The sequence below is a fragment of the Acinonyx jubatus genome, chromosome B3, assembly GCF_027475565.1.
Source record: "Acinonyx jubatus isolate Ajub_Pintada_27869175 chromosome B3, VMU_Ajub_asm_v1.0, whole genome shotgun sequence".
Taxonomy (NCBI): Eukaryota; Metazoa; Chordata; class Mammalia; order Carnivora; family Felidae; genus Acinonyx; species Acinonyx jubatus.
Genome location: NC_069386.1, coordinates 111,420,290 through 111,437,334, shown reverse-complemented (window position 1 = coordinate 111,437,334; position 17,045 = coordinate 111,420,290). Strand labels below are relative to the sequence as shown.

The 17,045-nt window shown below is 44.3% G+C and overlaps 1 protein-coding gene across 8 annotated transcripts in view; it reads left to right on the top strand.

Moving 5' to 3' along the window:
- The window catches only part of ZFYVE26 (zinc finger FYVE-type containing 26), a 92,583-nt gene that overhangs the window by 51,373 nt on the left and 24,165 nt on the right, over positions 1-17,045 (top strand). For 4 of the 8 annotated variants that reach the window (XR_008299487.1, XR_008299486.1, XR_008299484.1 and 1 more), the window contains exons 33-42: positions 1,519-1,666; positions 1,924-2,133; positions 2,613-2,831; positions 6,749-6,946; positions 7,633-7,832; positions 8,668-8,809; positions 9,102-9,161; positions 10,359-10,541; positions 11,331-11,375; positions 14,026-14,469. Coding sequence is in view for 2 of the 8 variants with exons in the window: in XM_015068431.3 (XP_014923917.3) it covers positions 1,519-1,666; positions 1,924-2,133; positions 2,613-2,831; positions 6,749-6,946; positions 7,633-7,832; positions 8,668-8,809; positions 9,102-9,161; positions 10,359-10,541; positions 11,331-11,375; positions 14,026-14,229 (1,609 nt within the window). In the remaining 6 variants the exon portion in view is untranslated. Of the gene's footprint in view, positions 1-1,518; positions 1,667-1,923; positions 2,134-2,612; positions 2,832-6,748; positions 6,947-7,632; positions 7,833-8,667; positions 8,810-9,101; positions 9,162-10,358; positions 10,542-11,330; positions 11,376-14,025; positions 16,348-17,045 lie in introns of those variants that run through there. The other 4 variants (XR_008299485.1, XM_015068431.3, XM_053224602.1 and 1 more) reach the window with 4 other exon arrangements.

The following is a 17,045-nucleotide window of genomic DNA, read 5'->3' as shown; positions in this document are numbered from 1 at the left end:
TGAAGTGCATGCACACAAGCACTCGCTCGCTCTCTTTCTCTCTCTAAAATAAAAAAATTAAATTTAAAAAAGGAAGTGTTTCCTTCAGTAAGATTCTCAACCCCAGATGCTGTGTGCTTCTCTTTACAATGTACAACAATTGCTTTACATTATACGTTTGTAATTTATAGATTCAGACATGCCCATTCTAGATGATTTCTTCCTTCCTGCAGTTTTCATCTATGTGTATTTAGAACTCCTGGTTTGCACAGTATTTTTCCACTGTTTTTAACTCATACCTCCTTCTGAGAGACATTTAAATAAATAAATAAATGTTTAAATACAAAACTCACATTACCTGTTACTACACGTTTGTTTTTTTAATTTTTTTTACACATTTTTTTAAATTTTGTTTTTAAGTTTATTCATTTTTGAGAAATAGAGACAGAGCGTGAGGAGGGGAGGGGCAGAGAGAGAGGGAAACACAGAATCAGAAGCAGGCTGTAGGATCCACGCTGTCAGCACAGAGTCCGACACGGGGCTCGAACTCATGAACTATAAGATTATGACCTGAGCCGAAGTCGGAGGCTTAACCAACTGAGCCATCCAGGCGCCCCTTACCTGTTATGACAAATGTACAATACATTATGATACCAATTTTGTTTTTACACCATGTACTCTCCCTTACCCCATTCCCACTAAGTTGAGAATAAATGATGTCCTGAATCCCTTTCCAGGGAAATTGATGGACAAGTAAGGATCCATGGAACTTTTTTCTAGACTTCTAAACAATTACATATAATTGTATATAACATATGTTACATAATATACATATATACATATATATAGTGTAATATATATTGCATAATATATACAATTATATTCAAGAACTTTGAGTGTAGGACTGTTTCAGGAGCACTGTACAAAATGACCCAGTTCTCTGGGCTCTCTGTCACCATAAGGTTTTTACAATCACCAGGTATCAGGAGTAAGATCAAAGATGGCAGTGCTAATGGGCTGTAGCACGGGGTCATCCTGTACTGTACTGACCAGTGGCTTCTGTACTGACCAGAAATACAGGCCAGGCCATTGACAGTCTCTGTGCTTTCTTCCTAGCACGCAGTTCTAAAGAACCAAAAAGCAAGTGGGCAATTTATGAATCTCCTAGTTGTAAACATCCCTACTCTGAGTATTAACATCTGGTATTTAATGATTACCTTCAAAATTCTAGACTCAATGCTAAGCCCTTTTACTTGGGCTATTTCATTCTATTCTTAAAATTATCTTATATCCATTTTACAAATGAGTAAACTGAGGTAGAGAAGAGTTAACTGACTTGCCCAAGGTCATAGAGCTGCTAAGTGATAGAGTTGAGATTCAGAGAGTCTGACTCCAGAGCCTTCTCTCATAGTGTCTGTGTACCTCTCAATTCTCATTACCACATTTCGCACTGGAATTGAAATAGAAAACATTAAAGCAGCAACTATTCTTAGTAAGACTCGGTAGAGCCTCATTGCCTTGCCTCTTTCCTCCCTGTAGCTACATCAGCAAGGTAGATGTGCTGAATATCTTAGTTGCTGCTTCATATCGCCACGTGCCATCTCTGGATCAGATCTTGCAGCCGGCTGCAGTAACCAGGCTAAGGAACCAGCTTTTGGAAGCTGAGTACTACCAACTGGGTGTTGAGGTGAGGCCAAGACAAAACTTACCTCTACCCAATTGTAATGACTTGCCTTTGCCTGGCCTTGCAAACAGGTATTGTCATCTCTCAGTTGTCCTTGGCCGTAGGGAAGTATCTAGAGCATGACAAGTTTGCCAGTTGGGAGTAATGGCAGGTGGGATGATGGGGAAGGAAGATGATTGACAACAATGGGAAAGAATTGGTCTTTGGGACTTTCACTGGATTTAGGTGCCTCTCACTAAAAGGAGCAGTTTTTCCTCCAGATCTCCACAAAGACTGGCCTTGATCCCACTGGAGCGTGGCATGCTTGGGGCATGGCCTGCCTCAAAGCCGGGAACCTCACTGCTGCACGGGAGAAGTTCAGTCGCTGCCTGAAGCCCCCTTTTGACCTCAATCAGCTGAGTCATGGCTCAAGACTGGTACAAGATGTGGTTGAGTACCTGGAGTCCACAGTGAGGCCACTCCTGTCCTTGGTAAGAAGACAGCAGATGGAGAGTCGGTTCAGGGAGGAAAGCTCAGGAGCAGTAATGACCTGGGGAAAGAATCAGTGTCCACTCAGCTTATAGTGGCAGTCCCGGCTCAGAGCTGCCAGATTTAGATTTTATTCTTTCCATTTTACATAATTAGGTAAGTAACTCTATATGGTTAGATAAGTAATACAAAGTCCATTTAAAAAAAAGCAAACTACAGAAAAGTATTTTTTAAATGATAAAAATTCTACATAATCCCCTACCCAGACTTAAGTAATATCTAGATTTTGGTGAATTTTCTGTGTTATGTTTTTGAATGAAATTGGTGTTATAAACACAGTGTTACAGTATGATGGAGAATTGTAAAACTGTATTGTAAGGTTGTTTCCACATTACTAAATACTCTTTGAAAGCAATATTTTCAGAGGCTGCTGAGAATTTACTGAGTTTTATTTTTCTTTTGCACTCTCCTTTCCTGTCAGCAAGATGATGATTATTTTGCTACCTTGAAAGAACTGGAAACTACCCTTCGGACCCAGAGCCTCTCTCTGGAGGTGATTCCTGAAGGGAAAATCATGAACAACACCTACTACCAAGAATGCCTCTTCTACCTGCATAACTATAGCACCAACCTGGCCATCATCAGCTTCTACATGAGGCACAGCTGCCTACGGGAAGCATTACTCCACCTCCTCAACAAGGTGGGACTCACAAACCCAGCTCTCAAAGAGCAGTGCCCACTCTGCCCACCTGGGTTGGCCCACTCAGCTTTAAGGGGAGTGATAACCCACCTGAAATTTAACCCAGTGCTGAGCTATAAGATCATCTCTGGCAGAGTCAGGTAAAAATGGAAAGTTCTATCCATTTAGATTATGATTTGATACATGTGCAACAAGTCTTAACCTGGATCCTGGATTACCCCTGTGATTGGCAATGACAAATTTCATTCCTTCTCCCAAAACATACAGCAGAATCAAATAGTAGTTGACAGCATGGTCTCTAGAATGAGATAGTTGGTATAAGTGGTGTGACCTTGAGCAAACTTGTCTACCTCTCTGTTTCCACACACCTCCCACCTGCCGTGGGACTATGTCCCACTGCTAACTCAGCTGCTGGTCTAGTCAGAGTTGTTACAAGGGCCAGGAAACACCCATGATCCTATATTTGGGCCCCAAATATCTAATGGGAGAAGAGTGTGCTCTCCTTTTTTCCCTCTGACATCCTCTGTCCTCCTCCCACAAGAGGTGAGGGCACCACCGAAGCGCATTATTTCTTTGGAGCCATTGTTAAGCAAAGTCAGAACTCTGTTTCCCCTGACCCTTTGGTATTCACTTTTTTACAAGAATGTTCCAAGAATATTTTCAGAGGACCTTGGCTGATTTGGACCAAATTTCATAGGAAAATATAGGAGTTCAGTACTTCAGTTTCAATCTGCCACCCTAATTCAAAATGGCAGCCAGAGAAAGTTTACAAATGGACACATCTTCTAGGTTTGCTCCAGGTGAAGTCTACTGTTCACAGTCATGGTGACCATACCCCTACAGGACAGTGAAAGGGAAATGTTTTCACTACTGCCTTAGCTACTATTTCTTAGCTACTAACCAGGTTTCAGGAATAAAGTAAGAATTATTTTATTTAGGGTTTAATTGCTAAATTTTTCCTTTTCCTCAGTTTCCAAATGAGTTTTGAGATAAAGCTACTTTTCCTAAATACAAATTGAGAGTGGAAATCAACCAGTTCTGTTTCTTCTAACTGTTGACTAGTTCAGAGAGTTAATCTGCTTACTTACTTATCTTGGTATAAGCTGACAACAGCATTACCCTGCTTTACATTTGTCAGAGCTAGGAAAGAGCCTTCTTTTTATCTCCTATAATCATATTTACCCTTGAACCAAAATATCTTAATTCTCAAGCAGATAGGGAACAACAGAAAAACACATTGTGAAAACTACAGCTGACTGGCTAGAGCTGGAAGGTGTTCTGTTGCTGGTCTCGTTCCCTGCCCTTTTCACCCCTTTACCTACCGCACTGCCCAAGAGTGAGCTTTCTAAATCGGAATACATGCTATTTATGTTATTCATAGTTCATGTTATTCGCCTCTCTGAAAGGCCCTCAGAAGATCCCTGTGGCCATAAGATGAAGTCCAAATTCCTTGGCATGCATACAGGACCCACCCAGATCAGGCCCCCTGATTTCTCCAGTTTGTTTTCACAAGTTCTAGATATGCCCTACATTCCAGGCTTATGAAATTATTTACCTTACACTTTCTTACCTCCATGAATCTGCATGTGCTGTACCCCTTGCCTAGAATAGAATACCCTGCGCCTCTTTGTTTTCTTGGAAAACTCCTGTTTATCCTATCAGACCCTCTCTGTTGAGCCTCCATAGAACACACAAGCAACGTCAGGCCCCACTTCCTACACACCACCACTGTATCTAGAGTACAGCTCTGTTACTGTGTTGATCCCACCGCATTGCAGCTGCTTCTTTACAACTGTGTCATCCCTTCTGGATCATGGAAGCTTAGGTTTTACCTCTCTGTGTCTTCAGATGCCTGGCCTAGTGCCAGTTATGAATGAATGAGTAGATGAATAGATTAAATAGAAGCTCTTAAGGTATTGCTCTTCCGAGAAATTCCCATTCCTATGGAGCTGATCCCCCTGCTTTTTAAAGTCCGTCCTAAAACTTTTAAATTAGGTCTGGGTTTCTCAGTTAGGAACAGCCAGAATCAGAAAAGAAGTCCTCACCCACTGTGGATGTCCTCAAAGCTCAGAACTCTTCCAGTTCTAAACAGCTTGTACCCAGTGCTGCAAGGCTGACATGGTTATACTACTGTGAGTTTATAGCCATTCTTTACTCTCCATTAGTTATTCACAGTTTAAAGTCTAAATGCCCAGATGATTTTTTTTTTCTATGACTATAGAATGCGGATTTATGACACAGGGTCTCTGAACCACAGATGAGCTTCAGAAGGGAAGGGATTAGTATATGTGTGCACTTTCCTGAGGAGTTGATCCATAATGTTTATCTTTTATTCTTTCATCCAAGAAATATTTATTAAATAGCCAAGGACTATTCTGGGCATTGTGGGAAAAAAACAGACAAAACTATCTACCCTCATAAAACTTACATTATAGCAGTGAGATGGACAATAAACAAGGTAAATAAAATCTGTAGTATAGGTGATGAGTAAAAAGAAAAATAAAGCAGGGCAGGGGCAGGGATGGGTGGGGCAGTTTTAGAAAGGATGCCCAGGGAGGGTGACACTCAGTAAAGGCCCGAAGGAGGTGGGGAGTGAGCCGTGCAGATTATGGAGAAAGCGTAGTCTAGGCAGAGTGAGTAGCAAATGCAAGGGCCAGGGTGGCTCGAGCAGAGTGAGCTGGGGAAAGCATAGGAGCAGATAAGGTCAGAAAGGCAACAAGGGCCCAGTCATACAGGGACCATATATGGCCTTGTGGACATTGTGAGGGTTTGGGCTTTGTCCTGAGTGAGGAAAACCACTGGAAGATTTTGAGCAGAGGAGTAACATGATGTGACTTATGTTTTAACAAAACCATTCAGGTTGATTGGTTGGCATTAGACAAAAAAGAGACAGGAGCAGAAAGTGATAGACCAGGGAGGAAGCTATTTCAATAATCCAGGCAAGTGATAATGATGCCTTGGCCAGGGTGGTAAGATAGAGGCAGATTCTGTATGTATTTTGATGGTAGATTCAATAGAATTTGCTAGTGAATTTTATACTGGGAGGGGAGAGAAGATCTGACTGAATTTTAATCTGAACATCTAGAAGAATAAAACTGCCATTGGAGAAAGGGAAAACTACAGAAAGTAGAGATTTGGAAGAAACAACCAGGAGTGAAGTTCTAGATGTATTAAGTCTACTAGATACCTGAGAAGACATTTTGAGTAGGCAATTGGATATTTTAGACATACACTTCTGGAGTTCAGGAGGAATGAACAGGATGGAAATAGGGATCTAGGCAATCACCAAATAGTTTTAAAGCCATGAGACTGTATGAAATCACCAAAAGAGTGAGTATAGAAAGAAAAGAGAATAGCTTCCTCCTAAGCCCTGAGGAAATTAAGAGGAATCAGCAAAGGAGATTGAGAAGAAGTAGCCAGAGAAGTAGAAACAAAACCTGGAGAGGGTAATGTCTTAGAAGCCAAATAAAGAAAATCTGGCCAAAAAAAGAAAAGGAGGAGGAAGCCATCAGCTATATCAAAAGCCATCAGCTATCCACCTGATAGATCAGGTGGAAAATAAGGGCACAGAATTTTAGATTTAACAATTTAGAGACCATTGGTGACCTCGGGGGAAGTTTTAGTGAGGTGATGGGTGCAAAAGCTTGATAAGAATGGGTTGAAGAGACAATCACAGGAGAGAAATTGGAGACTGAGAGCGTAGATGACTTTGTCAGGGAGCTTTCTGTTCAGGAAAGGAGAGAAGGGGAGCAGTCATCAGAGTGGGTTTCTTGAAGGAATCTGTGACTCGTAAAATGTTAAGAAGCACCACTGTAGAAGGAAGCTGAAGGTGTGTGAGTGGAAGGAAATCCAGAGTGGATCCCAGAGACTGCCAGAACCAGGCTCAATACTTGACTTTTTGCCTTGCCCTGCTGCAGGAGAGTCCTCCAGAAGTCTTCATAGAAGGCATTTTCCAGCCAAGTTATAAAAGTGGGAAGCTACACACTTTGGAGAACTTGTTAGAATCCATTGATCCAACCTTAGAGAGCTGGGGAAAGTACTTGATAGCTGCCTGCCAACATTTACAGAAGAAGAACTACTACCACATTCTATATGAGCTACAGCAGTTTATGAAGGTAATAGCCCCTTCCTGCCCTCTACATCTGTTGATGACAACCTGCCAATGGAGAGACTGTGCAAGATGAGGGAACAAGACTGTCATCTGATCCCTGACTTCACTATTTGACCAACCCTAGAGCAAATCCATGTTGCTCTCTAGCATTGTTGAATAGTGTTGGGATTTCCATTCTCATCCCAAAGAGACAAATCGTAACCTTGTCAGTAATGGCATTCTTTAGAGTTCAAGGAATGTGAAGGTTAAAAAAGAGGTCTGTGGCAATTTCGAAATAAGCATGAGGCATGAATGCAGAATTCATAAGGAATAATAAATGTTTTTAGAGAAGGTGCATGAAGGGAGAGGTAACAAGGTTCTCCCAATCTGTCCCAGGGTTGCAAACACTAAATCACAGAGAAATTGAACCATTCAAAGCCAAAATGAGACCAAAGCCAAGCTGAATGGAAAAGCAAAAGTATCCTTTTTTGAAGATCTCTTCTGTGGTGGAATAAAATCCTTCCCAGGAGCCCAGCCAGTCAGTTCACTTTAGAATCCCTTGGGCTTAGGAGTAACTGATACAAAATAGTTGTTCAACCCATGCTGGCGACTAGGCTTTATGGATGGGAATCAAGTCAGAATTTTCCTAACAGCCCCACCTTCCAATATCCCTGATCTCACTTGATCTGAACATTCATTTCCCTCTTATAGGACCAAGTCCGGGCCGCCATGACCTGTATCCGGTTCTTCAGTCACAAAGCAAAGACTTACACAGAACTGGGAGAGAAACTCTCGTGGTTGCTTAAAGCCAAGGACCACCTGAAGATCTACCTCCAAGACACCTCTCGCAGCACCAGAAGGAAGAAAACCACCTTCTTCCAAAAGAAGATGACTGCAGCTGATGTGTCCAGGTAGACCATGGCTCAGGGAACAATTAGGGTGGGCAGAACGGCTAGAAAGGAGTGTCTGTTGGCGATGAAGCCGCTCTTGTCCATTCCTAAACCCTTGAAAGAGAACCACTCATCTAAAGGGGATCATTCCTGAGTGACAGTGTGCAGTACAAGCACGCAAAGCCTACAGAGGAGCTCATAGAAGAGAGTGAGGGAAGTACTGGGATGAGACTACATGCCAAATGCCTTCCAGTAGGCAGGCAGAAGAGGTCCTCAAGGTGTTGGCCTGGCCCATCTCCATCTTCCTCGCACACTCCTCCCTTCTCCCTTGCTGAGTGACAGACACACTGGCCTCCTGGGGGCTCCTTCGCACACCAAGCCCTTCCCTCCTCTCAGTCTTTATACTTGCTTACCCATTACACTCCCTCTGCTTACGATACAACATCCAAAGTAAATGCTGCACCCTGCCTTCATTGCCTTCATAGGCCCAGTCACTAGATATTTTGTGTGTTTGTTCATTATTCATCTCTCCTCTCGCCTATGAAGTCTGTGAGGGCAGGGTTCATGTCTCTCTTGAGCTCTGTTGTTATCAGTGGCACATGGTGCTTCCTAAATACTTACTGATTCAGGGACTGGACTTTGTCCAGTTCCTACGGAGCAGCAGTTAGTCTGTACAGGGCACCAGACCACCCTATCTTGTCTTGTAACTGATCAGGGGGTATTTTGGATTTCTTCTCTCTCCATATCATTTCTTTCACCTTTTCCATTGCCATCTTATCATGATTTCTCAGTCACCCGGCCCTAGTCCCTCCTGAAGCCCTCATGAGGCTATACTATGTGTCTCCTGTCACCATAGGCACATGAACACACTTCAGCTGCAGATGGAAGTGACCAGGTTCTTACATCGGTGTGAAAGTGCTGGGACCTCTCAAATCACCACCTTGCCTCTGCCAACCCTCTTTGGAAATAACCACATGAAAATGGATGTTGCCTGCAAGGTACCTACGAATGTTTCAGACCTCTCACAGACTATTCTCTTTCAGAAGCTTATCACAGTTGTCATCATCTAGTTGTATTTCAGTTGTTTGTTTGATGGCTGCCTTCCCACTAAGACATGAGCCACAGAAGGCTGGAGATCAAATCCATTCTGATTACTCTTGTATCCCTAGTGCCTGGTGCTTGGTAGAGTCTCAACAAATATTTGTTGAATAAATGAGGCCCCTTTTTCTTGATAGAGGGGCTACTCCAGTAATTATTGCTTCTTTATACACATTTCCCTCTCCTTTTCAGGTCATGCTAGGAGGGAAAAATGTGGAAGATGGTTTTGGAATTGCATTCCGTGTTCTGCAGGTATGTCTTGAATCACTCAAGACTTATTCTGAGAGTAGTCAGCACCTGACCACAGTTCCATGAGTGATTGTTCTTCAGAAAACTTTTATCCCAAAATAAAGCAGATTTACATATACGTCATGAATGTAGTCGAGGTGGTTACCACAGAGCAGAGTCACATTCAGGATTCTAGGACACGTTGCCAAAAGCCAAGTAACCAAGGACAGATTCATCAAAAGCTATCAGGTCTAGAACAGCTCCTCACAGCTGTTCCCCTGCGCAGCCCCAGCTTGTGCTCTGAAGGGAACATGGCTGAAGGATGTGGCAGGTGGGGGGAGATGGTCCTGTGCAACAGGAAGAGCCGCAGACAGCAAGGACTGCCCCTCCACACTCCATCTGCCCAGGTGCTGGCTCAAGGAGTACCTTTCCTGTTGTTTGTGGTGAGAAGACACAGGGGCAGCTGCAGCGCTCGAGAGAGTCTGGGGCAGGCACTGAAACCACAGGGGCAGAGTTTCTACAGACCACCCCCACCACACAGTTCCATGCAGACACCCTAAGGACCGTCACTCTCTGGTGTGGGAAGAGCACACTGTGTGTCTCAAGGATCAGTGGCTTCGTGAACGATCGGACCGGTTCCTTTCTTTTCCACATATTTCAGTGTTGGAAAAGTCTCTGCACATGCAGCTACCCCTGGCGGGCAGGCAGGGCTGCGGCTCCTCCCAGACTCTGGTGAGGCTTGTCCTAGACCACGACCTGACTTAAAGGGTTTATCTGGTAGTTTCCAGCAAATCAGTCCTTTGGTGAACTGGTCTGTTTCCAAACACTGAGGCATCTCTCGATAGAGCACCAAGTGTCCATGGCAGCAAATACTAACCCCCAACATCCCTTTCCTAAGAGAAAGGTGGCTCATTAGAGAAAGAACGAACTGGGAAATTGGATTAGAATGTTTTCAGAAAATGGCAGGCAGCAAGTTAAATATACTATTTTAGATACCAAGGTTATGATTTTTATAGTTGTTTCTAAATGTCTGCCTAATTCCAAAGGGGAATTTTTTGCTTGTTTTTGTTTGTTTGTTTGTTACGTGATTTTTTTTTGTCATGACTACAATCAGTATGGCTTTCTACACCAAGCATAGCGGGAGCTTTTTAAATATTGCCTTCCTTCCCCTTGCTGATGTCCTCTGCTACGCTAAGGCCATCATTCCGTGTTCTGTTCTAGGACTTCCAGCTGGATGCTGCAGCAACCTACTGCAGAGCTGCCCGGCAGCTGGTGGAGAGGGAGAAATACAGTGAAATCCAACAGCTGCTCAAGTGTGTCAGTGAGTCAGGCATGGCGGCCAAAAGTGATGGGGACACCATCCTCCTCAACTGCTTGGAAGCATTCAAGAGAATTCCACCCCAGGTGCGCTCACTTCTATACCTCTTTGCCCCTCTATCTGTTTCAGTGTCTTCATATCCCTTTCTTTATTTTTCTGTTCCCCATAATGTACTCATAATGTACTGAAACTCTGTAAGATCCCTTCATGTTTCTGACTCCTCTGTAATCATGGCCTCACCCTAATCAGCCCTTCCCTGGAATAGTGGCCTCACCCTAATCAGCCTTTCCCCGAAAAGAAAATTCTTGATAATCTCTATACCTGGAAGGTGTCCCTCAATATCTATTGTCTAATATTTGCAACACCTGGAAATGTCTATGGACGACCAATTTGAGCTTCTCCCTGTGATTGTAGAGGAGGTCAGGGTGAGTCTATAGATGGCCTTTGAAGCATGTTGCCTATGAAATTGCCCCCCTCTGGCTTCTTTGTGGAGTTAACGAAGCCACATCCATTCATGAAGGCCAAGAACAGGCCTTTTGGGAGCTGTTCTTTCTCCTCAAATTCCCCAGCTTAGTGTTATCCCTAGCTTTCCTTTGGTGCCCTAATAGCAGAAGTTGAATTTAAGGGATGCCTGGCTGCCTCAGCCAGTGGAGCACGCGACTCTTGATCTTGAGGATGTAAGAAGTTCAAGCCTTACATTGGGTGTAGAGATTACTTACAAAATGAAATCTTCAAAAAAAAAAAAAGAAGAAGAAGAAGAAGAAGTAGAAGAGTTTAACAAGAGTCAGAATGACCAGGCTAAAACTGGATTGGGCCTCAGCTCCCATGCTGGGGACTCTTCTTCCTCTCACAACTGCTATTTCTGTTCTGCACAGGAGCTGGAGGTCCTGATCCAGGCAATACACAGTGATGACAACAAGGTGAGCAGAATTTTCTCCAAACCTGGTGTTGCTCCTGAATAGCACCTTTTCACCTTTGTCCCTTGCTCCCCACAAAACCTGTACCTCAGCTTCTTTGTTATCCAGAAATGGAGCTGGGGCCCAGATGGAGGTGCAGAAGGGAGAAAACTGAGGGAGACTGCACATTGACTCTGTGAGCCTTTCCTTCCCATTTCTTTATCCCCAAGACAAACATGTCCTAGGCTACTGTTGAATCTCCATTTTATATGCAGAGCTTTTCTGAGAGAGTCCTAGGAAATCCTTCATATCAGTCTTCAGGTTGACTGAATGAGGTTCTCAAAGTGGGCAGACATTTATTTATCCTGGAGGGAAAAGGGTACCCTGTACAGTAAGAAGGACACCCCACCCAACCCTTGACCAACAGATATCCATTAGTGTCTCCTTCTCCAGAACAGGCCATTTCCCTGAGGTCAGTGATCTCTTCCCTGTTGAGTAGGAAATCAGTGCTTTTGCAAGGAGTGCCAACCAGCATAGAAGTGTCCCCAACTACTCCTATTTGTGCCTAACTACAGGCTAATTGTCTGCCATCCAGAGGAAGTCCCACAGGCCAAGAGAGGCCTAGGAAAACCAAGCCAGACTGCCCTGGCCATTAGCAGTAGGAAAATCTGGCAGCTGAGTCCCTTGTGAAGAAAACTAATATCAGGCACATGGCTTTTTTTTTCCTTTAATTTTTTTAAATGTTTATTTTTGAGAGAGAGAGAGAGAGAGAGAGAGAGAGAGACAAAGTATGAGTGGGGGAGGGGCAGAGACAGAGACACAGAATCCTAAGCAGGCTAAAACACATGGCTCAAACTCACTAGTCATGAGACCTCAGCTGAATGTCCAACCGACTGAGCCACCCATGCACCCTTCAGGCACATGGCTTCTTATACAACCACAGAACTGCTTCCCATGGCAGTTTTGCTAGTCCCTGTACTGAATTTACCAGGCCTTCTTCAGCTGAGGGATTAGGAAGACTATGTTCTTAGCATTTCTTCATTTATGCATGCAACATCCAGATGACCTCATATAGGATAGGATTCTGATATTCTGAATTGTGGAGAATTACTATTTCAGAATCATAATGAGAATCCAGCAGCCAGGCCAGATACCCCGGTTCCCTGATCCCCAGACTGCAGACCTTTTCCAAGCCTTCAGTGAGCCTCCCCTTCAGCAGGACAGAGGCTTTGCCCTGGGAAAGATATGCATTAAAATCTAGGCAGTTGTTCTTTTTCAGGGTTTTTTTTTTTTCTTAGCACTTATTCTAATGCACTTAAGTGATCTTAGGCCAAGGTCTTGCCAAAAACCAGCCTTATTCAGTTCCTATTCCAGACTGTCTGGAAAAATGCCCTCTTCCTATAGGTATGAATGTTGCCTGACAACTTATGATACCGTGTCTAACATACATAGGTGCTAAGTAGAGCCAAAGGCCTGGGTGAGAGTGAACATCATGGGGTAGCAGATAGATACCCAAACAGCAGGACTTGATCATGATCACTTGTGAGCCTAGAGAATATTGGACATCTTCTAGCTTTAGCAAATTATCTGTAGCTGAGCTTCAGATAGAAAGATAGAAAGACTTCAGTGACCAAGACAAAAAAGATGGAAGATGAAATATGAAGAGAGAAGAGTCCCCTCCAACCACTAAGAGGGACTGTCACAGCAAAGTCAGCTGTTAGTAAAAGCTGAGGCAACTCGTTAGGGCCTTGCTATTGGCTGGCGTAGCACACTGGCAAACCAGGGATGTGCTGGTGAGCTCGGGGGCCCGGTAAGGTGTGGGCTCTAGTCTCCATTAAGCTGGGGATTTGTGAGATGGAAGGTCTCCAGAGTGCAGGAGAGACCACCCCTCACACCTGAAATTGAGACGCTTCTGATCCAAACAGCAAAAGTCAAGTCAGTGTGAGATTATCCCTTAATTAGCCCTTTTCTAACTCTGTGTGTGTGTGTGTGTGTGTGTGTGTGTGTACGTGTTCATCCCTGAACTTCCTATTACAAGATTTTAAATTCAGCAGGTTGAAACCAAAAAATAGTGAAGGAAGAATCTTTGTGCCCATCGTAAGGGAGAGATATGATGGCTCATTCATTCATTCATTCAATCATTCATTTAATGCATGTTTATTGAACACCTGCCAATGCCAGGCCATGTGCTAGGCACCAGGAGTACAAGAAGTAGAAAAAGCAGACACTATTCCTGGCCTCATGGGGCTTACAATCTAGTCAAGGAAACAGACATCAGATAATCACCCAAACAACTATCAAATCATAACTTGTCAATGACAGTGCTGACCCAGTGCTGACCCTGAAGCTAGCAGGAAGCTGGAGAGCCCAGGATAGTGAGGAGGAGGGCCTCAGAAGGAAGAGACAGAGACCAGATTCTGCCTGCCTGCCTGCCTGCTTTTCTTCTTTTTGAAATTTTTAGGTTACTTGTAATAATTATAAAATAACAGTGTAATAGGTTAACATCCGGAATATTTGAAGAGTTGCTACGATGTAATGAAAGACAAGAACCCAAACTTTAATTTGGTAGGTGAGAAGTGCTCTCATCTGCCAAGCTCTCTGACACAACTGTGTGTGTGTCGCTTCAGCATTGGTGATGGTTTCCTCTTGGCTGTCTCTTATGCCCAATTGCCAGGTTCAGGCCTACCTGACATGTTGCAAACTGCGTTCTGCCTACTTGGTTGCCGTGAAGCAAGAACACTCACGGGCTGCAGCCCTTGTCCAGCAGGTGCAGCAGGCTGCCAGGAGCAGTGGGGATGCAGTAGTGCAAGACATCTGCACCCAGTGGCTTCTGACGAGCCACAACCGGAGCACCCACAGCTCAGGCTCCAGAAAGTGACCGTGTGCAGCGAGGCCTGACTACTATAGAATAGGAGAGATGGAGATGATCTCTACCTTTCCCCTCCTGTGCAGTGGGACTTCCCCGGCTCTGCCCCAGGTCGGAAAGAGCTGGATCGGACCCTACTTGCCACCTTGGGCAAGGATAGGACCTTTCACGCCACGCAAGTGCCATGTTTCTGTCAAACTGTGGGATCTACGTGTCGTCCGGAGATGGCCAGTTCTTTCTACCTCAGCGTGAGTAAGTGTGTGTGCACACTTCTGTGCACTCATGTTTACGCCTAAGCATTTCTGAACAAACAAAACTCTCCCCCACCAAAAAGAGGCACTTTACTTTAGACTTCTGCCAGTCTGCACACCTTCCCTGCGTTTTGGTTCTTAACCCGGGTCATCCTCTTTGTACACAGTTCCCTCCGTGTGGAGATGCTCAATGGCTCCTCAGAACTAGAAGGGTTTTACAAAGAATTATAGAGCAGCACCAAAAGGATTGCCTCTTTTCTTCCTTTTCTCCCCAAAATTCAGAGATGGCGAGGGGCAAGTGCTACCTGTGGAATAAAACTTCCGAGTGTGCCCTCTCACAAGCACAAGGAGTAACCATGAGTCTCTGGAAGGTAGTCTGAACAGAAGCGTCCTCAGGTGCTGGCGTCTGAAAGCTGTGGGTGCAGACAGTGAGGGGGCCAGAGCCCCACTCACCAGCAGAGGGGCACCATTGCATTCATGCTGTGGGGAAAGAAAGGGGAACCTCTCCAAAAAGAATGCAGGGGGCTTGCTTACAAGCACAGAGCTGGCTTTTGTGAATATCCCTGCAGGAAAGAGAGAATGTGGCTCCCTCTTAGAGAGTCTGGGAAGAGAAATGGTAGCCAAGATCCTAGCCCTAAAATGTCTAGACTACCTGTTTGAGTTAACAGCCTGTTTGTGCTCCTTAAAATGGTCAGGAATCCACTTCCTCTTCTGTCCTGCTTCTCTACAGTCTCATCAGGACCACAGGGTGAATACACAGAGGCCTAGGGTCATTGAGAAGGCAGTACACTTCTCTGTCTTCACAGAGGGAATCAGGGTTTGGGTCTGCAGACAAGAGTCAGAACAAGGGGATGATGAAATGGTCCTGTCCAGTTGATGGAAAACCAGGTGAAGTACTCCTTTAATATGCACTGGCTTGTGTTCCCACACCAGATATGATTTTTTTTAATGTTTTATTTTATTTTTGAGAGAGAGAGAGAGAGAGAGGGAGAGAGAAAGAGAGAGAGAGAGAGAGAGAGAGAGAGAGCGTGCACACACGCATGAGTGGGGGAGGGGCAGAGAGAGAGGAAGACAGAGAATCCGAAGCAGGCTCCAGGCTCCGACCTGTCAGCACAGAGCCCAACCCAGGGCTCGAGCTTTCAGACCGTGAGATCATAACCTGAGCCGAAGTCGGACACTCAACCAACTGAGCCACCCAGGCACCCCCAGACATGATTTTAAAAGGGTCTGTTGTACTCAATGACTTGGATTTGCAAGTGAGGGCCCTAAGAAAAAGCTGCAGCTCTGAGCCTCCCACCAGCCAGAGCTCAGTCTGTTGATCTCACATCTGCTGCTGAAACAAACAGGAACTGGAAGCCAAAGTCAGTATCTCTGGTGCTTAGACCCTGTGGATTTCTTTCTGAACCAGGTTTTTTGGTAGTAAAAAAATAACCATCATGGGCATCTGTCAGATTCAAAGTTTTGGTCCTGTAGAGAAGAGAAGCTTCAAAGAAAATATTAGATCTCTTTTGGGGGAGGTTTAACAAGTCAAGTGGCTTTTCCTTCTTCGAGTCATACAATGCATCTGTCTTCCAGGAAACATCATTCCCTGGCATCCGCTTGTCCTTCTAAGTCTGCCCTCTTTGCACTGAACATAAGCACTTTATATGAATGGGTTGCAAATCTTGCAGCCCTTAATTTGGGATGTTAAAACCAGATTTTTCTGACTTTTTCCTCTAATTAGTTGAACTATAAAATAGGTAACCATTGACTAGACTGACATTAGATGACGCTAAAGGCCTTTGAGCATCACGCTGTGGTCTCCAGGGAAAAAAAAGTACATGTTGAAGGGTTGAATGTTTTACTACAAGCAAGCCACAATAAAGTGTCTGTCCTACCAGTTTCTTGCCTTCATGACTGTTTTGTGATGTCTCGCTCTTACCCTTCCCTTCCTTTTTGCTTTGTGTTCTGTGTGAAAAGAAAACGTGGGTGGGGAAGCTCAGATGGCCTTCAATTCTTGAACTTTCTCAAAATGATTCCCATCATAACTAATGACTCTTTGGTTAGAATTTATCTCAAGTTTCCAATGTGTTCAAAACTGTGAGTGTACTCTCTACCACCAGAAAACTTTTTTCCTTCAGTTGGGTTTGTAGGTAGAAATAGGTTATACATTCATCAGGTGTAAATGGTAAGTGAAAAGTCCCTCCCATTCCTGGCCCCTCAGCCCAGTGCCTTCCCAGAGGCCATCATTGTTACCAGTTTCTAATGTATAGTTCCAGAGCTATTTTATTGCATAAACAAACAGCAATGACTAAAGTATTCCATGGCCATATAAAGATATGCCATAATTATTTAACCATTGTCTGTTGGGTATTTTAGGTCATTGCCATATTTCACCACCACAAATTATGCTGCAGTGAATTATCTCGTCCAGAATACCCTGGGTCAGGGGTGCCTGGGTGGCTCAGTCACTTAAGCATCTGACCTCAGTTTAGGTCATGATCTCATGGCTTTTGAGTTTGAGCCCCACGTTGGGCTCTGTACTGACAGCTCAGAGCCTGGAGCCTGTTTCTGATTCTGTGTCTCCTTGTCTCTCGC